At 47.7% G+C, this 25,824-nt stretch overlaps 1 protein-coding gene across 3 annotated transcripts in view; it reads left to right on the top strand.

The window, feature by feature from the left end:
• The window catches only part of LOC141976043 (uncharacterized), a 50,945-nt gene that overhangs the window by 4,379 nt on the left and 20,742 nt on the right, over positions 1–25,824 (top strand). For 2 of the 3 annotated variants that reach the window (XM_074936825.1, XM_074936824.1), the window contains exon 1: positions 3,847–4,099. In XM_074936825.1, coding sequence (XP_074792926.1) covers positions 3,847–4,099 — 253 coding nt within the window. Of the gene's footprint in view, positions 1–391; positions 533–3,190; positions 3,280–3,846; positions 4,100–25,824 lie in introns of those variants that run through there. The other variant, XM_074936826.1, reaches the window with a different exon arrangement.

The raw sequence follows: 25,824 nt of genomic DNA, 5'->3' as shown, positions 1-25,824 counted from the left end.
GTGTGAACGGCTGGGAGGCGCAGCTGATAACTCCCTATCCATTTATCAAATACTGATATGAAATCACGACAGACTTTGCTTCTCTCCCCATTTTCAAAACTGGAGGAATTTCAGGTTTTGGAGGGAAAACTGTTGCTGTTTTCAGAAGAAGAGGAGGGAATGAGGGAGGAGGAAAGGACTCTGGCCTCATCCCTCCTGAGCCATGTTTCTGGTCTCACTGAGACCAGTGTTAATCAAGAGAGACTTCAAGGAAGAACATGGAGTGACTCCAGATTAACATGGGGGCAAATAAAATCAGGATATGTCCCTGGGGGGTGGGGGTTTCAGTTGTTCTAAAGGAGCGGGAGGGGGGAAGATCCCTCTGTCTGACTGTGTCTCTCTCTTGTCTCAGGATATTGGGGTTGAGCTTCCTGGGTCAGACACTGCTGCCTGCGTTGTGATCTGGGAGCCCGGACTGAGCAGCTGCTGCTCCCCCAGTGGGGTCTGGGCTTGGAAGTGACTTGGAGTGAAGCTTCCTCTATGCCCAGGCAAGGTGAGAACTTTCTCCAGCTGTAATTAGCTCCATGGGCCAGCCCTAGGCTCTGCCCACACCAACATCTAAAGCAGAGACTTCCGGTGATTGATAGAGACCTCAGGGAACCTGCTGGGGAAGGGTATGAAAGTGACTGTGCACAAACAGCCCCTCCTCACCCCACATCTCTCCTCCCCTTAGCAATTGCAGGAGCCAATCCAGCCATAGAAGAGCGAACACCCAGGAATGGCTGTCTGCCTGTCTGCCAGAGGGGGCAGGACAGGAGATTGGAAACACAAGGAGAAAAAGACAGAGATTGATAGGGGCAGTGGGAGAAATAATTGGGGAGAGAGATTCCCAGATCTCTAACTTTCCCACACACACTTACTGCAGCATCCCTGGGCAGATTCACTTTCCAGTGAACAAGGTGAAATGCAGGGAGAGAAAAAGCTAATTCCTGACTCTGCCTGTGCCCCCGGCTGTGGGAGTATGCTGCCCTGGGGACAATGTCAGGGGAAATCCCCCAAAGTTACTCCTTTTGTTCTGCTCTTGTCTTGTATTTGGTTCCCAGACTTTGTTACTGGTAGGATTTCAAAATGTCTCTGTTGTTTAGTGCTGGTGGGATGGGCCAGGTCAGTAAAATGACCAAACATTTCCTCAGAATAGAATCTGAGAACTGTAGGGCTGAAATGAACCATGAGATGATTTAGTCCAGCCCCCAACACTGAGGTGTTTGTCCAACCAGTCCTTAAAAACCTTCAGTGGTGGCGATTCCACAACCTCCCTTGGTAACCTATTCCAGTGCTGAACTAGCCTTTGTCACAACTGAGTCACATGGCTGGCTTAGATTCAATTTGCGATTCACTATAACCTCCAGATCCTTTTGAGTAGTACTGCCCCCTAGCCAGTTAGCCCCTATTTTGTAGTCGTGCATTGGATTTTCCTTCCCTAAAATGTAGTACTTTGCACTTGCCTTTATTGAATTTCATCTTGTTCATTCCGATCAATTCTCTAATTTATAAAGGTCATTTTGAATTCTAATCCTGTTCTCCAACATGTTTACAACTCTCCCAGTTTGGTGTCATCTGAAAATTTAATAAGCACACTTTCCACTCCATTATCTAAGTCATTAAGGAAGATATTGAGTAGTAGCAGATCGAGGATTGGTTCCTGTGGGACCACGTTAGATACAGCCTCCCAATTTGTCAGTGAACCATTTATGATTACTCCTTGAGTACAGACTTTCAAGTACACCACATTTTCTTAGTTTGCTGATGAGAATGTCATGGGGTCTTCTGTCAAAAGCCTTACTAAAATCGAGATATGTCTACAGTGTCTCCTGTATCCATAAAGGCCAGTACCTCTGTTAAAGCAGGAAATTAGATTGGTTTGTCATGATTTGTGTTCGATAATATATGCTGGCTATAAAACTTATCACTTTACTATCCTCGGTGCTTAAACATTGATTAATACATTTTTCTTTCTGGGTATCTAAATTAGGCTTGACTGGTCTTTATTCCCCAGATCTTCATTGCTTCCCTTTTTGAAGGCAGGTATTGTTTTTCCTTCTCCAGTCTTGTGGCACCTCACCATCCTCCCACAGTTGTCAGAGATAATTGTTAACTGTTCCAACATTGCTTCAGCTAATTCCTTAAGTACCCCAGGATGAATTGCATTAGGCCCTGCTGACTTAAATATATTTAACTTATGTACATATTTTTTCAACCTCTTATTTCTCCATTGTGGTTTTTGTTCCTTCCCCCTCTTGGTTAAAAATAATTAAGTATCTGGTCACAATTACATTTTTTTAGTGAATGTAAAAAGGCATTAAACACCTTCGTCTTGTTGATGTCATCTATTATTAGCTCTTCTTTTTCTCTGGTAAGTAGAGGACCTACACTTTCCTTCCCCGATCTCTTGCTCCTAATATATTTATAGAACCCATATCTTACTGCCTTTTTTTTTGTCCCTTCCAAGGTGAAACTCATTTTGTGAGTTAATCTTTCCGATTTTGTCCCCACATGCTTGTGCAATTCTTTTGTACTCCTCCATAGAAATTGGTCCATGATTCCACTTTTTATAGAATTCCTTTTTATTTTCTGGTCATGAAAGAACTTATGGTAGAGCCATATTGGCCACCTACTCTTCTTTCCTTCACATTGTGATCCTTTGCTGCTGCTCCTTTAATATTGTCTCTGAGGAAGTGCCAACCAGCTCTCTGGAACTCGTTTCTCCCTCTGAGCTTTTATTCCCATAGGACCTCACCTACCAGTTCTCCGCATTGGTTGAAGTCTGCCTTTTGGAAGTCCATTGTCCTTATTCTGCTGCTCTCATGCCTGCCTTCTCATAGAACCGTGACATCGATCGTTTTCTCATCACTTTTACCCACGTTGCTTTCTGCCTTCAGTTTCCTAACTCGTTCCTTCATCCTCCAGTTACTGCTTCCATCCTCTCAAAGAAAACAGGTGTCCCCTGTACATTCCAAGAACTTATTGGACACTTTGCGTTTGCTTGAATTCCTTTTCTAACAGATATCTGGGTAGATAAAGCCCCGCCTCCTCCATCACTGTTTTGAATTGTTCTGTTCATCCATGTGCAGGGAAAGATCCTGGGGGGAATTGTGCTGTGAAGTTATTTCCTGTTCTGACATGTTCCCAATTGCCCTTTTTGCCTTAACAGGCTGCAGCGTAACATCCATGTTTTGCTCCAGCTCATTCTGTCCTTCCAGGGACCAGGGAAGGGAAATGGCTGCAGTGGAGCCATTTGAGGTAGGGAGTTGTTGGTGCGTTCTCTTTGGAGGGAGAAGAGCAATAAATACAGAGGAGGTGGGCACTTCGGAGGGGGCTAGTCTGGAAGTGGGAGGGGTCAGGAAATACAGAGTGGAGAAAGGGAGGGGGCCAGGCTGTGATAAACCTGCTAAGCTTTGTTTACCGTGATGCCTAGATCTCAGCAACAGACCCCTATAATTTGTGGGTGGGAATTCCCTAATTAGTCATGCAGGAAACAACCGCCCACCTCCCCAGACTGGGCTAGGGAAACTTACCAGACTTCAATACTAGCCAGAGGCTGCTGTGAGATATAAAGGGGCACCTACCAGTGAGGCCTAGGGAATATACCCCATCCCCTCCTATCCAGCTGCTGGCAATGAGGAGGGTGTTGCAATTTGCATCAGGGGGTTGTCCCTGGACCCTGCTGGGGGCTCCATCTCCTGTATCAGCCTCTGGCTCGTAGGTGAGTGATGAATGTGAAGACTCCTTCCCCTTCTCTCTGCTGGGAGGAGTGGGGGTGCTCTTTTTCCTCCCTTCCCTTTGATGCTTTCTGGCTGCTGTCATGTGATGGGGTGTGGGTGGAACTATGCTGCCTGCCTCCCACAGCTTCCAAGTGATTGGCCCTCCTCCCCTGTGAGTAGTGGGGTTGTCAGTAGGCAGCAGGTACTGAGTGAGGGGCTGTTGCTCTTTCAGGGGCCAATGGCTTTCGAGGAGGTGGCTGTGTATTTCACCGAAGAAGAATGGGCTCTGCTGGACCCCGCTCAGAGAGCCCTCTACAGAGACGTCATGCAGGAGAACTTTGAGAATTTGACCTCGCTGGGTAAGGATTCCTGTCCTCTCGGTTATTAGAATGGGAAAGAAGAGCTAAGGTTCACAACACCCTCAATGCAACCTCAAATTGTGCCCTGTTTCAGCAACACTCCAACAGGCCAATGACACTTATACTAGCACTTTGCCCTCCCCTGCTACAGAACACTTTGGAAACAGAGGACGGGAGCAGGATAACACAAAGTCCAACACCTTCTCTTTGCAAAGGCAAAACTTGGTTAGGTCCACTGTAGGGAACAGAAGCTACCTACCCCTGGCCTGCACTCAAACACTGAGTCCACTGCGCACTATCCATCTTAGACTTTCAGATTGTCACCACGCCTTTACCCTTGCACTCTGGATTCCTTCACTTACCCTCACTGAGCATTGGAGACCATTAGCACATATGCCACCAGACTGCTGACAACCCTCGTGGCAAGAACACACCCTTGTGCACCTTCATTGACACAACCTACAACACTTAGCAGTGATGTGAGGAATACCTGTTCCTTCAAGATTCACATGCATCTCTTCTTATCACAGTCACAGTTCTACCAAGCTGCTCCAACTGTTCCCTCCACTGTTCATGTAAAGCTACAGCTGACACAGTGCGCATAGATGAAGTGCATGGAGATAAGTGGTGGAATTCAAATCTGTCGAACGCAACACAAACAATGGCATGTCCTTAGTCTTTCCTTCTATTGATCAGTACATTTTAAGGCCAGGAGATACTATTAGGTCATCTAGTCTGACCTTCTGTATCATACAAGCCATACAGTTTCGAGTTACCATTGAAGTGAGCTGAATACCTTGTGTTTTGATGAAAATATCTTCCAGAAAAGCATCCAATGTTGCGTTGAAGACTTCAAGAGATGGAAAATTTGCCACTTCCCTGGTTAGTTGGTAAACCTTTGCTCCTTCCTTACTGACCTATTCCCAGTCACATTTGCTAGCTCCAAGGTTAGGGAGTAGGAGCAGAGCTTCGTTTTGCAGGTGTGGTGTGTAGTTCTTAATTTGCTGGTTTTCAGATGTACTAACTTTCACCACTCTCCACATGCTGGAAGGGCATGAGGCAGCACTTAACTCTGCTTTAATATAGTTTATAGAATCATAGGACTGGAAGGGATCTTGAGAGGTCATCTAGTCCGGTCCCCTGCACTCATGGCAGGACTAAGTATTCTCTAGACCAGGGGTCTTAAACTCAATTTACCTTAGGGCCAGTGCCAGTCTTCTCATCCTCCCAGCGGGCCAATAATGTCACTCATGCCACCTAGAACCCATCCCCCAAAACTCTGCCCCCCACCTGCCTAAGGCTCTGGGAGCGAGTTTGAGTGGGGGAGGAGGTCTAGGGTAGGGGATTGGGGTGCAGGCTCTGGGAGGGAGTTTGGCAGGTGGGAAGGGGGTGGGGGTGCAGGCTGTGGGAGGAGGGGTCGGGGTGTGGCGCTTACCTGGGGCTCCCAAGACAGGGTGGGCCGGGAGGCCTCTGCGCTCTGCTGCCCCCAGGCACCACCCGCACAGCTTCCCATTGGCCGCAGGGTCGCTTGGGTTTGGGGCAGCATGCGGAAACATAGCCCTGCCCTGGGGCCGCAGGGAGGGGGCTAGTCTGGAAGTGGGAGGGGTCAGACATGTGGGGCAAGCAGGCAGATGGTGCTCAGCTGCGCTGCGCTGCTGGGGCCCCGGGCTATTATAAATTGCCTGGGGGAGGCAGGTGAGGCCAAAACTACTGGAGCCCCACAGGCCACATTGGGGAGGTTCGCGGGCCATGAGTTTGAGACCCCTGATCTAGACCATTCCTGACAGGTGTTTGTCTAACCTCCTCTTAAAAATCCCCAATGATGGAGATTCTACAGTCTCCCTAGGCAATTTGTTCCAGTGCTTAACCACCCTGACACTTAGGAAGTTTTTCCTACTGTCCAACCTAAACCTGCCTTGCTGCAATTTAAACCCATTGCTTCTTGTCCTATCCTCGGAGATTAAGAACAAGTTTTCTCCCTCCTCCTTGTAACAATCTTATGTACTTAAACTTATGTTCCCTCTCATTCTTCTCTTCTCCAGAAGAAACAAACCCAATTTTTCAAATCTTCCTTCATAGGTCATGTTTTCTAGACCTTTAATCATTTTTGTTGCTCTGCTCTGGACTTTCTCCAATTTGGTCACATCTTTCCTGAAATGTGGCACCCAGAACTGGACACAATACTGTACTTGAGGCCTAATCAGCGCAGAGTACAGTGGAAGAATTACTTCTCGTGTCTTGCTTACAACAACGTGCTGCCTGGCAGGAGCTCGCAACCCCACCACCCAGAGCACTGGTGGCATAGTGAGCTGAGACTGCAGGGGAGGAGGGACAGCAGGGGAGGAGCCAGGGGCTAGCCTCCCCGGCTGGGAGCTCAAGGGCTGGGCAGGACGGTCCCGCGGGCTGGTAGTGGCCTGCAGGCTGTAGTTTGCCCACCTCTGTAATAGAGACCATAATGTAATTAATTAAATTTAACATCCGGGGGTGTGTGTGGGGGGGTAGGAATATGAAGAACATCATGGTAGCATTTAATTTGAGAAAGGGGAACTACACAAAAGAAAGCTAGTGACATGGAAATTAAAAGGAACGCTCACAAAAGTGAAATGCCTGCAAGCTGCATGGAAACTTATTCAAAACACGGTCAGAGGCTCAAAATAAGTGTACTCCTAAGGGGAAAAAAACCCCAAACAGTAAGAGGATTAAAACAATATCACCAAGATGAAACAGCAGAGTAAATAAGGCAATTAGAGGCAAAAAGGCATCCTTTAAAAATTGAAAGTCAAACCCTACTGAGGAAAATTCTGCCAAGTCAAGTGTAAAAATATAATTAGGCAGTCCAAAAAAAGACTTTTCAAGAGCAATTAGGAAAAGTCACTGACATGAACACCAATTGTTTGAAGTACATCAGCAGTAGGGAGCCTGCCAGACAATTGGTGGGGCTGCTCGGTGATTGAGGTGCTAAAAAAGTGTCAATAAAGGAGGTTTTCAAATAAATTGCTAATTTAAACATAAGTCACCAGGGCTAGATGGCATTCACCCAATAGTACTGAAGGAACCCGTATATGAAAAGTGCAGAACTACTTACTGCGGTATGTAACCTACCACTTAAATTGGCCTCTATACCAGATGACTTGGGATAGCTAATGTAATACCAATTTATTTTTAAAAGGCTTCAGCAGCAATCCTGGCAACTAGCAACCAGTAAGCCTAACTTTAGTACCAGGGACATTGGTTGAAGCTATAGGAAATCACAGAATTATCAGACACCTAGATGAACACAATTTGTTGGGGGAAGTTAACGTGGATTTTGTTAAAGGAAATCATGCTACATCTATTAGAATTCTCGGGGGGGGGGGGGGGGTCAACAAACTTGTGGACAAGGGTAGTCCTGTAGATATAATGTACTTGGACTTGCAGAACGCCTTTGACAACGTGACCTGTCCCTGAGTTTTACTAAAAATATTTGTGAGGATCTGTGGGTGCCCACACAGTCTGCATCAGGCAGCTGGGTGGAGGGTTAGGAGCTCCAGGGGTCCCCTACCACGGGTCGCGTCAGAGCTGCCGGGGTTCCCGCTGCTTGCGGCAACCAGGAGCTGTGGGGTACTCCATACACTCGCAGCTCTCCACCGCCACAGACTGAAGTCATGGAGGTCTCGGAAAGTCGGATTCCGTGACTAAATCATAGCATTACTCGTAAGGAAAGTAAGAAGTCATGGGATAAAAGGGAAGTCATGGATCAGTAACTGGTTAAGAGATAGGAAACAACGGGTAGGAATATATGGTCAGTTTTCACAATGGAGAAAGGTGAATAGTTGGGTCCCTAAGGGATCTGTACAGTGTTGTTCAGCACATTCATAAATGAACTGGAAAAATGTGGAAACGAGGTGGCAAAGTTTGGAGATGATGCAAAATTACTGAAGATAGTTAAGGCCAAAGCAAACTGTGATGAGTTACAAAGAGATCTCACAAAACTGGGTGACATGGCAGCAAAATGGCAGATGAACTTCAATGTTGATAAATGCAAAGTAACACATTGGAAAAAAGAAAATGAGTACTTGTGGCACCTTAGAGACTAACCAATTTATCTGAGCATAAGCTTTCGTGAGCTACAGCTCACTTCATCAAATAAATTGGTTAGTCTCTAAGGTGCCACAAGTACTCATTTTCTTTTTGCGAATACAGACTAACACAGCTGTTACTCTGAAACCTGACATTGGAAAAAATATCCCAACTATAAATACAAAATGATGGGGTGTAAATTAGCTGTTACCATTCAAGAAAGCAATCTTGGAATCATTGTGGATAGTTCATTTAAAAAAAATCCACAAAATGTGCAGTGGCAATCAAAAAAGATAACAGAATATTAGGAACCATTGGGAAAGCAATAGGTGATAAGACAGAAAATATAATGCCACCGTGTAAGTCCATGATATGCTACACCTTAAATACTATATGCAGTTCTAGTCAACCTGTCCAAAAAAAAAAAAAAATTAGAATTGGAAAAAGTGCAGAGAAGGACAAACATACATAAATATATACATGATTGGGGTATGGAATACCATCCATAGGAGGAGAGATTAATAAGATAGACTGTTCATCTTGGAAAAGAGATGACTGTGGGGATATGATACAGGAATATAAAATGAATAGTGTGGGGAAGTGGATAAGGAAGTGCTATTTACCCCTTTCACATAACACAAGAACCAGGGATCACGTGATGAAATTAATAGGCAGCAAATTTATAGTAAACAAAAGGAAATACTACTTCACACAGTGAACAGTCATCCTGTGGAACTCATTGCCAGGGGATGTTGTGAAGGCTGTAATTATAACTGGGTTAAAAAAAGTTTGATAAATTCATGGAGGATAGGTCCATCAACTGCTATTAGCCAAGATGGTCAAAAATGCAGTCCCATGCTCTGCCTCTGACTGCCACATGCTGTATGTGGACAACAGCGGATTGATCACTCAATTACCCCCTTCTGTTCATTCCCTCTGAGGCATCTGGTATTGACTACTGTCAGAATACAGTACTGGGATAGACAGACCATTGTTCTTATCCTATGTGGTTGTTCTTATTAGTTTGGCTTTTGCTGATCTGAAGTTCAAAGTTGTACAATAATTAACTTATTTAATACCACTTTCCCAAAGAGGCAGTATGCTCTGTACACCAGCTGAGATAGATACCAAGTGACTGACTTTAGTCAGGGGATAGTCAAAACCATAGTTTGAACCTCAGATGTGTGCAAGAAACTGTTATAAGAACAAGGTGATTTTTGTCAAGAGCTTGTGTTAGAAGGGCTGTATTTCAGGAATCTCTGGAGCAATTAACCCTATCTTTGGACCACTAATCCTGTCCTGCACCCACATGATGAGCAGTATATTTCATGGCAATGTGAGTAAGCATGTAAATTTTAGAGAAATTAGAATAGTTGGCCTTCAAACAAAAAGTAATGCTGAATCCTACATCTAGTGGAGCTGGTGGCCTGCTGTGATAACTTTCCAAATGCCTGGAGGGTGTTGCAATCATGTGCAGCCACCTGAGGCTAGGAAACAGTGTGAGAGTCTCATTCAGGAGTCCTTGAGACAAAGGAGGGCAGGGAGCATGAGGAGGGGAGAAGATGGAGAGCTGGAGTTTGTGGGGTGCGACAAGGCAGGGAGGGGTGTGGAGGATTAGAGGGAATCAGGGATGGTTGGGTACAGTGGAAGGAGGAGGATGAAGGGAGTCAAGGAGAGGAGCTCCTGGGAATTGGTAATGGTGTGAGCTGGGCAAGTGGGGGACTGGGGATGGGGAAAAAGGGGTGGAGGGCCCAGCAGTGGTGCTGTTGTAGAGAGAGGGATGAGTGGGTGGATGATCTGGGTTAGCTGGAAGTGAGGAATACTAGGGTAGAGGGACAGGTGGAATGAAGGGATTGGGGAGTGGTTACTCTAGGAAGGGTCTGGTGGGGTGGGAAGATTTCAAGATGACAGATATGGAGCACCCCACTGAGGCTGCTTTTGCAGAAGTCTCTAATGACCTTTCCCTATGCAAAACTCAGAGCCAGTACTCTATCATTCTCCTCCTTGACCTATCAGCTGCCTTTGACACCACTGACCATGGTTGTCTTATTGAAATCTGATCTTTTGTCCTCTCCTGCTTCTCTAATCTCTCCTTCAGTGTGTCCTTGGACAATCCTCCTCATCCCCACTCCAACTTTCTGAGGGGATTACACAGGCTCTGTCCTTGGTCCACTTCTCTTCTTCCTCTGTACCTTATCACTGGGAATCTCATCCACAAACACAAATTCAGCTACTATCGCTATGCTGGTGACTGACACATCTAACTCTCTGGTCCAGACCTGTCTTTCCTTTCCAAACTGAAATCTTAGCCTGACACTACTCATGGTCATCTAGCTATCAGCTCAAGCTCAACAGCTAAAATGGCCAAAACACATGTGACATTATCTAATTAAAATATAATCATGCAAATCGTTATTGCTACCACTGTTATATAATTGCAACCAATCTTATACAAAGTGTCACACGTGGTCGGAAAGGGTTAAGCAGCTTGCAGGTTAAATAACCCAGAGCCAACCTTTAAGGACATGTTAGAAAGTATGCGAATGGTAATTAGGGCCATTCTATGCTAAATAGGCTAGAACTTTGAAATGCAAACCTATATTGTTAGAAGTGATACTAAGTGTGTTTACTTATAGATGCTAGCCACGTAAACAGACAATTCCTGTCGATCACTATAGCTATTGATTCAGAGATCAAAGGGGAATATTAACATTTAGATGAATCTTGGGTGAAATAATGTCATTGTCAATGTGTCTCTTTAAAGTTTGTGATAACTACTTGTCCATTAAGCAGTTTATGTTAATCCATGTAGTTAATTACCAGTGCGGTTTAGGAAACAGAAGTTTACATCAAAAGCCTATTGTTTACCCAGGACTGTATGGTCAAGTGGATGCTAGAAAACTGTATAAAAGACCCTTGGGTCCTGATCCTGTCATCTCAGATCTGCTTGAGGTTTCATTCAGGGGAAGCTTAAAACATAAGGATTGAGATCCCAGTCCTAAGCTGGAACTCCCTGAATATGATATTTGACAATAACCTATTGACTAAATTATAAAGAACTTTTTGCACCTACAAAGCTCACCATCTCTATGAATCTGAATTTCAAGATTGTACTCATGTTTGTTTGTATGCTGATCTTTTAACCTATACTCTTTCTTTTTAAAAATTTTTTAGTTCAGTTAATACGAATTGGTTGTAAGTGTGTATTTGGGTAAGATCTGGAATATTCATTAACCTGGGATGTTAGGTGTCAGATTCTTTGGGATTGGTAGAACTTTTTTTATATGATGAATAAAATTATCATTAATCCTCACCATATTTGACTTGGGTGTCTAGGTGGAGGCCTGAGGCTGGGTTACTTTAAGGGAACTGTGTTGTTGACTTCTGAGTAACCAGTGAGGTATAATAGAAGCTGTTTTGTGCTGGCCTGGTAAACCTAAATATTGAATATCCACCATTGCCTGCCCCATTCTTTGCAGTTCACCCTAATTGAGTGACCTCATCTGGCTCCCCTGGGATCCCGGTCACAAACACAGCTCTTCATATTTCCGCCAGGCCATCCCCGACCCCTTTCTGTATCATTGCAGACGCCACACTTACTGTAACTCATGTCTGTGCACTGCACATAGGATGCAACACAGGCCTTTCTTTAGGGCAGGGGTGGCCAGCCTGGGGCTCCACATGCGGCTCTTCAGAGGTTAATATGCGGCTCCTTGTATAGGCACCAACTCCGGGGCTGGAGCTGCAGGTGCCCACTTTCTAATATAACGGGCTGCTCACTGCTCAACCCCTGGCTCTGCCACAGGCCTAAATACACACTCACAGCCAATTCTTTCGAAGTAAACTAACATTTATTTAAAAAAGAAAAAGACTATTGGTTAAAAGATCAGTATACACAAAGACGTGAGTACAGTTTTGAGATCAGTTTTGATGATGAGCTTTGTAGTTGTAAAGAGTTCTTTCAGAATTAGTCCATAGTTTATAGTCCAATGTTCATATCCAGGGTGATCCAGGTAAGACTGGAGATACAAGCTTCCCCTGCATAAAGCATCAAGCAGATCTGAGATGAAAGTATCAGGTCCCAAGAGTTTTTAAATACAGTTTTCTGGCAGCCTCTTGACCATACAGTCCTGGGTGAACAATAGGCCTTTGAAGAAATCTTCTATTTCCTTAACATCACTGGTAACTAACCACATGGATTAACATAAGGTACACCTCTACCCTGAGGTAATGCACCCCAATAGAACATGAATTCAGCTATAACACAGTAAAGCAGCGCTCTGGGGGGCGGGACTCCGCGCTCCGGCAGATCAGCGCGTCGGCATGTCTGGCTCAGACACGCTGCTCTGAGCGGCGTGTTAAGGGTGGCGGGCCAGGGCTGAGGGGTTGGAGAAGGGGCAGAGGGTCTCGGGGTGGGGGGGTGGTCAGGGGACAGTGAGCAGGGGGGGTTGGATTGTTCAGAGGTTCTGGGGGCAGGGCAGTCAGGGGATAGGGAACAGGGTCATTGGATAGGGCGTGGGAGTCCCGGGGGGCCTGTCAGGGGGCGGGGGTGTGGATGTGGTCGGGGCAGTCAGGCAGGTTGGGTATGGGGTGGGGTCCGGGGGGGGGGGTGTTAGGAGGGGGGGGGTGTCTCTAGAGGGGGCGGTCAGGGGACAAGGAGTGGGGGGGGGGGGGTTGGATGGGTCGGGGGTTCTGAGGGGTCAGTCAGGGGGCAGGAAGTGACTATTTACGGAAATGCTCGAGGCCAAAGCAAGTTTGGTATAACATGGTTTCACCTATAATGCGGTAAGATTTTTTTGGCTCCCGAGGACTGCGTTATATCAGGTTAAAGGTGTAGTTTATCGAACTTGAGACATACAGACAATGACATTATTTCACTCAAGATTCATCTAAATGTTAATATTCCCGTTTGATCTCTGACTCTATAGTTATAGTAATAGACAGGAACTGTCTGTTTGCATGGCTAACATCTAACAAAATAAAAGTAAACACATACAATTAGTATCGCCTCTAATTTTCTAACAATACAGGTTTGCATTTCAAAGTTCTAGCCTATCTAACATGGAATGGCCCTAATTACCCTTTCTAACATGTTTCGAAAGGTTGAATCTGGGTCAGTTAGCCTGTGAGCGGCTTAACCCTTGCTGGCCATGTGTCACAGTAGGCCTGACTCCATTTATATGGATACACTAATCAAGAACAGTCCACATGTGAATGAAGCACACTGGATAATGGAAGTCTCAGACTGGGCATTAATGTGTAGAGACTGGGATCCAAGGGAAGCAGAACATGGGAACACAACTGCACTGCACTTTTGGGACACAGGAACTAGTGTACAAACCAACTGGGCTTTAAGTTTGCTGCTATCCAGGGCAAAAAGACTGAGACAAGGAGATACAGAGAGAGAGAGAGAGATGAAATCGAGGAGGCTTTGGAAAAGCTGGGCAGATGACTCTGCCAAAATGAATATAGAATTCAGTTTTGTTCTACTGGACTGACAAGAGATCTGTAAATCCTGTGTTCCAGTTGCCAAAGCAATGCGGTCTTGTTCTAAAAAGGCTGTCTTGGGTTGCTGCAAATACCTATTGGCTGCAGTACCCCAGAAGAGATGGTGTTTACAAGCAGTCTGAAATCATTTGGACTGACTGAAGTACCATCATAATACAAGGGATGCTGCCTCCAGCAGGACCTATTTCAGAGAAGTGGAGCTGTGGGGATCACACTACAAAAGGCAAAGCCTTGGAAGTAGCACATTATGGTTATGACTGCACTGCTTCTGGGAGACATCCTCTCAGCCTGAATCCCCAGACTTGCACTGGCAGCTGTGGGGTGAAGGGGGGGCGGGGAAGAGAGAGAGAAAGAAGAGACCCAGGCCCACCCAACTGCACTGGGTCCTGGCCCAGAGCCCTAACAGTGGCAGTGTGGTCCACCACTGGGTCAGTGTGGAATCCAGTCACAACATGCTGACCTTACGTGGGTGGGAGATACCACTCACTCTACCTCCATGGGTCACTTCCTACCGAGTTTCCTGAATCTGCAGTCCGTATGATGTTGGGGTCTCTGGGCTCCTCAGAGCAAGTGACTCCCTGGGACTTTGACTCCAGACATTAAGCTGTAGGCAGCAGGTCTCCAGTCTATGTCTAGAGATCTCTGGCTCCTGCAGATAAGGGCTATAACGGTTTCTGGGCTGGAGCCTCCACCAAGTGTCCTTCCTCCTTAGCAGTCAGTGCAGACTGAGCTGGGTTGCTGTCCTTTATACTAGCACAGCAGTTGGACCATGCCCAGCATGGTCTGAGGGGCAGGACTTCCTGTGTCCATAATGTGGGATTAATCCTTTCCTGCCTAGTGGGGGTATGCACACTCTGTCACAGGGGTACAGTAGTCTGGAAAGCTTGAGAGCCACTGGTATAGAGGAGTCTAGCTTATTCAGGAGAGCAGAAGCTGGGTAAAAAGGGAGGAGGTGCTGTATTATATGTTAAAATATATGTATGCTTGTTCTCAGGTCCAGAAAAGGGTGAGAAGCAGACCAGCTGAGTTTTCTAGGTAAAGATAACAGGAATAAAAAATAGGGGTGACCTCATGGTCGGGGTCTACTATAGATCATGAAATCAGGATGAGCAGGTGGATGAGGCATTTCTAAAGCAAGAAATAGAAATATCCAAAACACAAGACCTGGGGTAGTCAAATGGGACTGTAGGGGGGTGGTCACCCCGCTCTGGCTCTGAAGGGGTTAAAACAGCCCTGGGAGAGGGCTGCCCTGGGGAGCCAATAGTAAAAGCAGCCCTGGAGAGGGCTCTGGCTAGGGGAAGAGGAGTGAAAACAGATAGGGGAAGCTGACAATGGAGCTGACCACAGGTGTGGCTGGCTTAATTGGGGCCCAGCTGTCCCTTATAAGAGGGCTGTGGGCTAGAAACTGTAGGAGTCCCATTTTAACCCTGGAGTGGGAAGGGCTAGCTGCCTGGGAGCAAGGTTCCTGAAGCAGAGAAGTGCTGGGGAAGGGCATAGGGAGCTGGGGAGCTCCAGCCTGCAGGCCTTGTTAAAGGCCTAAAAAGGTACTGGGACTGCAGAGGGGCAGCCTGAGGATAGGCAAAGGCAGCAGGTCCTAACCTCCTTGCCAATGATGAGTGGCCTTTATGGACTGCAGTCTGCCCCAGTAAGTGGGGGCTAGATGATGACTGGCAGTAGCCACTGAGGGAAGGTGGGTTTAGAGGATTGGGTCTCCCCTCCCAGGGGAACCCCCAGAGTGTGGGGGCACTGCCAGGGGGCATGGCCCCAAGGTAAAAGGGCACTGGGGTCCGGGAGGGACATGGGGGGCCAGTAGCAGGTGAGCCACTGACCTGCTGAGGGCGCTCTGAAGCCTGGAAAGAGCTAATTCCTGAGACAACCAGCAGGAGGTTCTGTGCCAGTGAGTCTCGCCTTGCTACGGGGACTTAAAACTACCCCAATGTCTGTTGGAAAAGTAATACAGCAAAAAACAAAATGTCTGGTAAGTTATTGGAGTGTACTGGGGACAACCTTTTTGCTCAAGAGAGTGGCAGAAGTAACCATGAGGACAGCTATTTCAGACTTCTGTAGGGCTAGAAGGAAGGAATTGGCAAGAAATCTGAAGGTGGAAGGCAATTTGGGTGAAAGTGAATGTTAGGGGGCTTATTCCTTCACCCACTTACTTCCCTGGTCCTTCTCGCATGAACAGAGATCAACAATACCCGAAGTCCAAAGGTGCGAACAATTTGATGTTATTGGGGTGAACTTCCGGCAATCATGACTCCAGTTTCCTTCCTCAGTGTCCTCCTTCCCAGCTCTGACACCACAGAGCCTTACACCTGTGTCCCTGTTCCCATTCCTGCCCTTCGCCAAACATGATTCCAATTTCCCCACCCCCATTCCCTGTTCTCATTTCCCCCACCCACTTCCTGATTAACTGCAGACTATAGTAAAACTTGAGTTCTGCTTAGCTATACCTTAACCAATCATTTTCCTCAAAAAGAAAAGGAGTACTTGTGGCACCTTAGAGACTAGTCTCTAAGGTGCCACAAGTACTCCTTTTCTTTTTGCTAACTAACTAACACGGCTGCTACTCTGAAACCGATCATTTTCGTGAAATTTGAGTAACCAATCCTAACATACTGTAACATGATTATGTAACCAATTATATCCCACCACCTTAATTAGTTTACACCCAGCAAAATTAATTATACAGCAGACAGGAACAATCACAGAACCAGGCAGAGATTATACAGACAATAGCAAAGTGGGAACTATAATGACAGAACAATACAGAAGTGAGGATTTCACATCCCAGCTATTGATAAATGAGTTCTTGCCAGACAGGATGCTATCAAACGAAGTTTCCTTTTACATCTTCTAGGCTCTTCCCTTTCTCTGGGGGTGATAGGCATTATCAGGACAGGATTGTATTCCTAACAGCCCAATAGCACCTTCTTTCAAAGTGACTAGTTTGGGGTTTGAGGATGTGACCGGTCGCTTCCCAGCTTATGGCTGCTTCTGTTGCTTAGCCTAAGAACAGGGCCTCAGACTGTCACAGTAAGAGAAGGACCTTACACCGGCAGACAGTGATTTTGATTCTTCCTTTTATACCTCTAACTAGTCAAGTGATAAGAATACACCTAAATTCTTAGAGTCTAGGCCTTTACAGACAGGCCTGAATATCTATATCCTAACAATGAACATGAAATGATAGCTTTTTTATCCCAAGGAAAGAAAGGAGTGAGAGCAGCAGAATAAGGACTTCTAAAAAGCAGACTTCAACAAACTTAGAGAACTGGTAGGTACAATATTATGGGAAGAAAATCTAAGGGAAAAATGTCTTCAGGAGCCTGACAGTTTGTCAAGGAGGCAATATCAAAGTCATAACTGCAAACTATCCTGATGTGAGGGAAAGAAAGAATAGTAAGAGGCCAAGATAGCACCACATTAGCTCTTTAATGACTTGAAAATCAAAATGGAATCCTACAAAAAGTGGAAACCTGGACAAAAATGTAGTGGAGGAGTATAGAAGGAGAGCACAAGTAAGTAGTGAGAAAATCAGAAAGGCTAAGGCACAAATGAGTTACGCCTAGCAAGCACAGAAAGGTAATAAGAAAAAATTCTATAAATACATTAGGAGCTAGAGAGAGACAAAGGAAGGTGTAGCGCCTCTACTTAGGAGGGTGCAAAAACTAATACCTGAGGTTTCTTGATGTCATAAGTTATTTAATGCCTATTTTACTTCAGTCTTTACTGAAAGGGTAAATTTTGACCAGATACTTAACACAATATTAACTGTGAAGGGGAAGGAAGACAAGCCAAAATAGGGAAAGAACAGGTTAAAGAATATTTAGATAAGTTGAATGTATTCAAGTCATAGGGCCTGATTAAATTCATTTTAGGATCCTTAAGAAACCAGCTGAAGCAATCTTGGAACCATTAGCAATTATCTCTAAGTACTCCTGGGGAAGGGATGAGGTCCCAGAAGCCCAGAGAAGGACACATATCTTTAGTATGTATGTTTAAAAACAGGAACAAAAAGGACTTAGTGAAGTCAAGACCAGTCAACTCCTACTTCAATACCTGGATAGCTATTGAAACATATTAACCAATCCATATGTAAGCACCTAGAGAATAATAGTGTCAAAAGTTATAGCCAGCATGGATTTGTCAAGAACAAATCATGCCAAGCCAACTTAACTTTGTTCTTTGAATGGGTTATGCTAGGGCTCCCCTCTACCCCCCATCCCCCTCTTGGTTCTTGTCACCCAGGCAGAAGGCCAGAATCCAGGGTGCAGGCAATGCGATGTTTATTGGGGTTAAAAAGCAGCATAACCATAGTTCTGTACACCAGAAGAGCTTTTCCTTCCCCTTCCTACCCCCCTCCTTCTTAGTAGCCTTAATTATACCTGTAGTGCACGCCCTTGGCACCACCCCTGGCCATCTACGGTCAAGTTCCATTTTGAAGGCTCTTGAGTCTGAGGGCTTTGGTACCACGTCTTTTGTAACCCCATGGGAGGGGTAGGGAGTGAGGTTATGTACCAGCCAGGATTACCTTTTCTTTGGCTTTTTGTGTGTCTTATAGTTCCCCTGTCCTCCCCAATGCCTCTTGCCCCTCCCAACTGGTTGCTTGACCTTGTCATGGGAGAGGAGTTGGACGGCCGTCAATTATACACTCACATATCAAACTCCCACCGTATCTAGAAACACTTTAATTTTATTTCTTATCTTTTCTCATTATACTAAAAAACTGTATGTGGCTGTAGGCAGAAGCAACGCACAGTGTCTTTGTTCCTTGTTCACATATGTGAACAAAGAGATAAGACACAATTGTATGTTAAAGACCTCAAAATTCAAACAGAATTTTGGGTTTTGTTTGCCTATTTCAGGACTAACACTCCACCCCTTTTTTTTTCTTTGGGATCCTCCTGTCCAGGTATCCTGGAAAAGCATAGGACATATTGTGGCACATTTCCTGATAGGGCCAGGCATAAAGAGGAAATGTGTTGGTGCTCCATTTGCCCCACTGCCCCCTGTGCAGTATAAGTGCCCTGCACTTTCCCTCATACAAACATACCACATATATTTCAAGTAGTATTTCAGATCCCCTGTAATAATGGACCCAAGAAGATAGGGTCCAGGTTATGTGTTACACTTTTGTGGTAACATTACTTTACATAACATTTACTATTACATATATGTTACAATTAGTGGTTGTGCTTTGTGGGTCTGTGGATTGGGGGGGGGAGCAGTAGATTTGATATATCTTGATTTTAGTAAGGCTTTGACATAGCCCCATGTGGTATTCTCCTAAGCAAACTAGAAAAATATGATCTAGGTAGATCACAACTATTCTTTCAGTACAGTTTTTAAACTAGTTATCAATGGTTTACTGTTCAGCTTAGAGGGTGTATCTTGTGGGGTCCCACAAGGATAAGTTCTGTCTAGTACTATTCAATGTTTTCGTTAATGACCTGGATATTGGAATTGAGAGTATGCTTCTAAAGTTTGCATATGACACCAAGCTGAGAGGGGTTGCAAGCACATCGGTGGACAAGATTAGAATTCAAAATTACCTTTACAAATTGGAGAATTGGTCTGAATGAACAAGATTAATTTCAATGAAGGCAAGTGAGAAGTGTTTCACTTCGGAAGGAAAAATCAAATACACAGCTACAAAATGGGGAATAACTGGTTAAGTAGAACTGCTGAAAAGGATGTAGGTCTTATAGTGGATCACAATCTGAATGAGTCAACAATATGATGAAACTGCAAAAAAGGATAGTGTTCTGGGGTCTACTAACTGTAATTTGATTTGTAAGACACTGTAATTTTCCCACTCTACTCAACCCTGGTGAGGCCTCAGCTGGAGTACTATGTCCATTTTTTGTGCCATACTTTAGGAATGATGTGGAGAAATTCAAGATAATCCAAAGGAGAGCAACAAAAACGATGAAAGGATTAGAGAACCTTACACAAATGGAAAGGTTAAAAAAACCTGGCACGTTTAGTCTTGAGGAAAGAAGACTAAGGGGGGGACCTGAAAATAGTCTTCATATATGTTAATGGCAATTCTTAAGGGTACAGTGGTCAATTGATCTTTGTCCACTGAAGTTAGTAGAATAAGTAATCATAGTAATTAGGTCTGTCAAGCAATTAAAAAAAATTAATTGCCATTAAAAAATTAATGGCAATTGTACAATTAATTGCTCTGCTAAACAATTTAAATATTTTTGGATGTTTTCTACATTTTCAAATATTGATTTAAATTACAAGACAGAATACAAAGTGTAAAGTGCTCACTTTATATTTTTTTATTACAAATATTTGCACTGTAAAAAAACAAAAATAGTATTTGTCAATTCACCTAATTGACTGTAGTGCAATCTCTTATCATAAAAGTTGAACTTACAAATGTAGAACTATGTACAAAAAATAACTGCATTCAAGTACAGAACAATGAAAAACTTTAGAGCCTACAAGTCCACGCAGTCCTACTTCTTGTTCAGCCAATCGCTCAGACGAACAAGTTTGTTTACATTTGCTGCTTGTTTACAGTGTCACCTGACAGTGAGAACAGGCATTCACATGGCACTGTTGTAGCCAGCATCGCAACATATTTACATACCAGAAGCGCTGAAGATTCATATGTCCCTTCATGCTTCGGCCACCATTCCAGAGGACATGTGTCCACGCTGAAGACGGGTTCTGCTCAATAACTATCCAAAGCAGTGTGGACCTGTCAAGGTTCCTTCCCCACTCTGAACTCTAGGATACAGATGTGGGGACCTGCATGAAAACCTCCTAAGCTTACTTTTACCAGCTTAGGTTAAAACTTCCCCAAGGTACAAACTATTTTCCTTTTTCCCTCGGACTTTGTTGCTGCCACTACCAAGCGTCTAACAGGTATATAACCGGGAAAGAGCCCGCTTGGAAACGTCTTTCCCCCCAAAATCCTCCCAAACCCTACACCCCCTTTCCTGGGGAAGGCTTGATAAAAATCCTCACCAATTTGCATAGGTGAACACGGACCCAAACCCTTGGATCTTAAGAATGATGAAAAGAAGCATTCAGTTTCTTACAAGAAGAATTTTAATAGAAGAAAAAGTAAAAAGAATCACCTCTGTAAAATCAGGATGGTAAATACCTTAAGGGTAATTAGATTCAAATAATAGAGAATCCCTCTAGGCAAAACCTTAAGTTACAAAAAGACACAAAACCAGGAATATACATTCCATTCAGCACGGCTTATTTTCTCAGCCATTTAAACAAACAGAACCTAACGCATATCTAGCTAGATTACTTACTAAGTTCTCAGACTCCATTCCTGTTCTGTTCCCGGCAAAAGCATCACACAGAGAGAATATTTGTTTCTCCCCCCTCCTGCTTTGAAAGTATCTTGTCACCTCATTGGTCATTTTGGTCAGGTGCTAGCGAGGTTATCCTAGCTTCTTAACCCTTTACAGGTGAAAGGGTTTTCCTGTGGCCAGGAGGGATTTTAAAGGTGTTTACCCTTCCCTTTATATTTATGACAGGACCGATGCACGTTCATTTTCATTATCTGAGTAAGATGCTCCCAGCAGAAGGTTGATTTTCTTTTTTTGGTGGTTCGGGTTCTGTAGTTTCCGCATTGGAGTGTTGCTCTTTTAAGACTTCTGAAAGCATGCTCCACATCTCGTCCCTCTCAGATTTTGGAAGGCACTTCAGAGCCTTAAACCTTGAGTCAAGTGCTGTAGCTATCTTTAGAAATCTCACATTGGTACTGTGACAAAGTTCCTCTTCTGCCTTGATGGGTCCTGCGCTTATTGGCAGATTTGCTCGCCTCAGAGATTTATGGCAGCCCTCAGTTTGGCCACTTTTGCTAGTGGCTCAAACCTGCCGTTTACTCAGCTAACCTCATCACTGGCCAGCATGGGGAAAGGGAGGAGAACAATCCCTGCAGTCTCTGCTGGTCCACCTAGTGGGTCATAGGACAGGCCAGGGACCTTCCCCTCTGGTGGGACCCACAGTCCAGGTCAACTCCTCTGTATCAAATAGGAAGTTGGGGGGAACCCGGGCCTGCCCTCTACTCCGGGTTCCAGCCCAGAGCCCCGTGGATCGCAGCTACCTACAGTGTTTCCTGTAACAGCTGCGTGACAGCTACAACTCCCTGGGCTACTTCCCCATGGCCGCCTCCGAACACGTTCTTTGTCCTCGCCGCAGGACCTTCCTCCTGATGACACTTATACTGCTCTGTCCTGCAGCAGTACGCGTTCCCGCTCTCAGCTCCTTGTGCGCCTTTTGCGCCCAGCTCCTCGCACGCACCTCACCAACTGAAGTAAGGTCCTTTTTAAACCAGGTGCCCTGATTAGCCTGCCTGTCCTAATTGATTCTAGCAACTTCCTGATTGTTCTGGAACAGCCCGTTTTCTTACTCGGAGAAAAGGGACCTGCTTAATCTGGGGCTAATATACCCGTCTTCTATCACTCTCCTGAAGCCTTCGGGCCTGGAGGGAGAAGGCTGTTGCTCCTGGTGCTGCTAGACCCTGAGCTCTCTCTGCTGCAGCTGCTGCTACAGCTGCTCCCCTGGCTGGGCCAGACACCAACACCCCTTCTCTGCTACCTGGTTGCTGGCTGGCTGGTGGACCCCGCCCCCCCAACCCTCTGTTGCTGCTCCTGCTGCAGTCCCTTGGGAGGACCTGCTGGCCCGCTCCCCGGAGGAGGGGAGTGAGGGACCCCTGCCCCAGCCATTGCTACTGCTGTGGACACCACCACCTGTGAGGGGTCCTTTCTGCCTGCCTGTCCAATGGACTGCTACCTGGAGTTGCTGGAGCTGCTGCTGCCTTTGCTGCCTGGGAGCTGCTGGACCCTAGAGGAGGAACACAAAGAGGATCTTCTGCTGTTGGGGAAGCACGCAGAGACTGTGCAGACCACTGTGGAGGGGGCCATCAAGGATTGAGTAACTTTTGAACTGTGCTCTTGTGGTGGGGATTTTGACTGTGTTTGTGGGGACTTTGCGGGTGTGGCGTGGAGCCTGCCCCTGCTCCATCTGTGTGTCCCCCCAACCCTTGCCATCACCACTGCCCCCTCCCCCACCTGCGCTCCTCCACACTGGCTGCTTACCATCTGCCTCGGTTCCTGCCTCTAGGACTCAACTGCTTGCTTGGCTTGCCACACCCTACTTCCACCATGTGGGCCAGAAGCAGTAGCCAGCCTAAACAGACTCTTTTGTACAGGCGCACGTGCACCCCCCCCCCCCGGACTACCCACCCTACCCCTGCAGTAGTCTCCCTCTCTCCCCTTGCAGCCATTTGTGCCCCCCCCTTTTTTTTGCCCCAGCCCCCTGCTAGCTCCAGTTTGTTTGCTGGCCCACCCTTATCCCTCTGCAGCCTTTGTTTGCCCCGCCCCAGTCCTGAAGCTAGCCCCTTGGTTTCTCTGCCCCACTCCCATTCTGGTTGTTTCCCTCCCCCTGCGGCTCTGCCCTTGCCGTGATTAGCCCCTCCGTTTATGCTCCCAAGCCCCGCCCCTCTTTGAGTTTGACCCCTATCTCACTGCACTCCCCCCATGCTGTTATATTCCCCCATCCCCTAGTGCAGTTAGAGGAGCTGGAATCCCATTCCGAGTCGGTGACTGACACCCCTCCCCCCCCAAGTCCTTGATAGCCCCCCCTGCATCCAGCCCTCCCCTTCCGGCATCCTCCTCCCCTGCCCGCAGCCTAGTGGGGAGGCGTGATTGACCTGCTTCTCCTTACCCCTCCTCCGTCTTGTGTTTTTTCTACTCCCTTCTCCCTCACTGTTCATTATGGTGGGTGGGACCCCTCCAGCAGACCCAGCCACCGCCTGCCCCCCTGTCATCCCCCCTAGCCTCTACCTCAGCTGCCGAACCTCCTGCTATCGCCCCCGCTGAGGCACCGGTGGGCAACAGGGTGACCTCCGCTGCTGCCACATCCCTTTCCCCCTCTGACTCTTGGGGAGCCCCCCCAACTGGCAGGAAGGGCCAGGGCAAAAAGAAGGGTAAGGGCCCCACCAAAAAGACCAGGCCCACCATGGCAGGGGCTGCCCCCGCTGCCGCAGCCCTGCCACTGGCCACGGTGTCCCTTCCCGCTGCTCCCTCCACCAGCTCTGTGGGTGCCCCTCTCCTTGCCCCCAGGGCATACGCCCAGGTGGTGGCAGCCCCCTGCTGCTACGTCATCTCTGACCACCACCTCTGCTACCATCTATAGCGGCCGGGGCCCCTTCCCCACGTTGACCAGGAAGCACGGTGCCTGTTGTCTCCTGGTACCCACTTCACCCCATGTAGAAACCTACGTGCGGGCATTGGCGAGGGTGGTGGGGTCCACGGCCATTGTGGTGGCCTCCAAAATGTACTGAAAGGTTGTCATCTTCCCAGCATCAGAGGTCGCCTCCCAGGAGGCAGTGGAAAAGGGCCTGGTGGTGGGCGGCGGCGGGGGGGGGGTGTTCATCCCCCTACAGCCGCTAGAGGACCTGGGCATCTGAATAGTCCTGACTTCTGTCCTTCCCTTCCTTTCCGATGCTGCCCTATTACCGGTCCTCTCTACCCTGGGAAACCGATCTCCATTGTTAGCCCTCTCCCACTGGGCTGCAAAGACCCCGTGCTCCGTCACATCCTCACATTCCACGGGCAGGTGCAGCTTCAACTGCCGCTGCTGGCGCATGATGGAGAGGCGCATGATGGAGAGGCGCTCGAGGGGTCCTTCCTGGTCCCCTACTAGGGGGCCCGCTACCAGGTGGATTATTCAATGGGGGAGGCCCAGTGCTACCTCTGCTGGGCGATGGGGCACATCCAGAGGGACTGCCCCTTGGCCCGAAATGGAGGAGCATCCGGGACCCCCGAGCCCTGGCAGGGCGCTGGCCCCGTCATCACCAGTGCCCCTGGCTGCCTGGAGCGACCCTTCCTCCTTCCCAGCCCACTGCTGCTGCCACTCAGGCCCAAGGGGCACCTCCCCCAGTACGCCCAGATGAGTGGGAGAGCCCCACCTCTGCTGCCTGCAATCTGGCAGGGCCTGTGGAGGAGGGTGCGGTGGGGATACCGGCGGGCATAGGAGAGGGCCCACCCCAGGGGGAATCTTTCCTCCCTTGTGCTTTACCTCCCTGACCCAACCCCTCTTAGCCAGCCTCTAGATGATGCCATGGAGGGCTGGGCCCTAGTACAGGGGAAGCGGGGCAAGCAGAAGGCTCGAGCTCCGCTCCTTCCATCAGATGCGGAGGGCCCCCAGAAGACCAGGAAGGGGGGCACTGATGCCGAGCCTTCCGCCTTGCCCACGGGTGTATTCCATGCACCGGCTGGGGAAGACGTGGCAGCACCGGGGAGAAGCGCCACCCCTCCACTGGAGTCCCTTCCCACGGAGGCTCCCGATGGAGCCCCTCCTGCCCCCTTAACTTCTGGAGCCTCGAGGCGAGCGTCGCTTCGGGCGCTGGCAGGGAGAAGTCCAGGTTGGTGGAAGTCGATCTCTCTTCCATCTACGAGGAGATCAAGGCCCTGGGTCTGACCCTGGTCACCCAGCGGGAGGATGACCCTCTGCCAGCAGGCCTCGATCTGGACAACCTCACCCCGCCCTCCCTTTCCCCATGCTCCCTCCCCCTAACCACTGCTTCTGCTCCAACCTCCAAGGGTCCCCTGGATTCTTCCATCTTCCCAGCCACAGGTGGCGCCCTGCTGACGGCTGCTGAGCCTACTGAGGCGACGGCCAGTGCCTCGCGGCCAGGACCCGTCACCAGGGGCACCCCTCATTGGTGCAGGGCAACTGACCTCCTTCCTGGTTGGGGGCCCCACCAAAGATCATCCACCTCATGATGCCATGGCTATCACACCTGCCACAGACCTGAGTCCAGCATCACTGGGGACCCTCTTCACACTCCCCTGAGCCTGACCGAGAGGGGCCACCTCCCAACGGCCCAACTACTGGGGCCCAGGATCCCGCCTCTGCCCCTCTCCCCTACTTGTTCCTGACCCCTGCCCTGCCTCTGATGCCAACCCTGTCCCTATTCTCTCCACTTCCCGTGATGCCATTGCCGCCCCTGGGGCCATCTCCTTCCATTTCCCAGAGGATGGCCCCCAGGGAGCGGCCTTCATGTTCCCCTGTCCCGACCCACTAGGGGCTGCTATCTTCCCTCTGCTGCCCCCCATTGAGCCGGGGTCTGAGGTGGGCCATGTGGCGCCAACCTATCAGGTGCCACGTCG

The sequence above is a fragment of the Natator depressus genome, chromosome 22 (genome assembly GCF_965152275.1).
Source record: "Natator depressus isolate rNatDep1 chromosome 22, rNatDep2.hap1, whole genome shotgun sequence".
Taxonomy (NCBI): Eukaryota; Metazoa; Chordata; order Testudines; family Cheloniidae; genus Natator; species Natator depressus.
The sequence above is the reverse complement of the archived record's forward strand: the minus strand, read 5'-3'. Positions and strand labels throughout refer to the sequence as shown.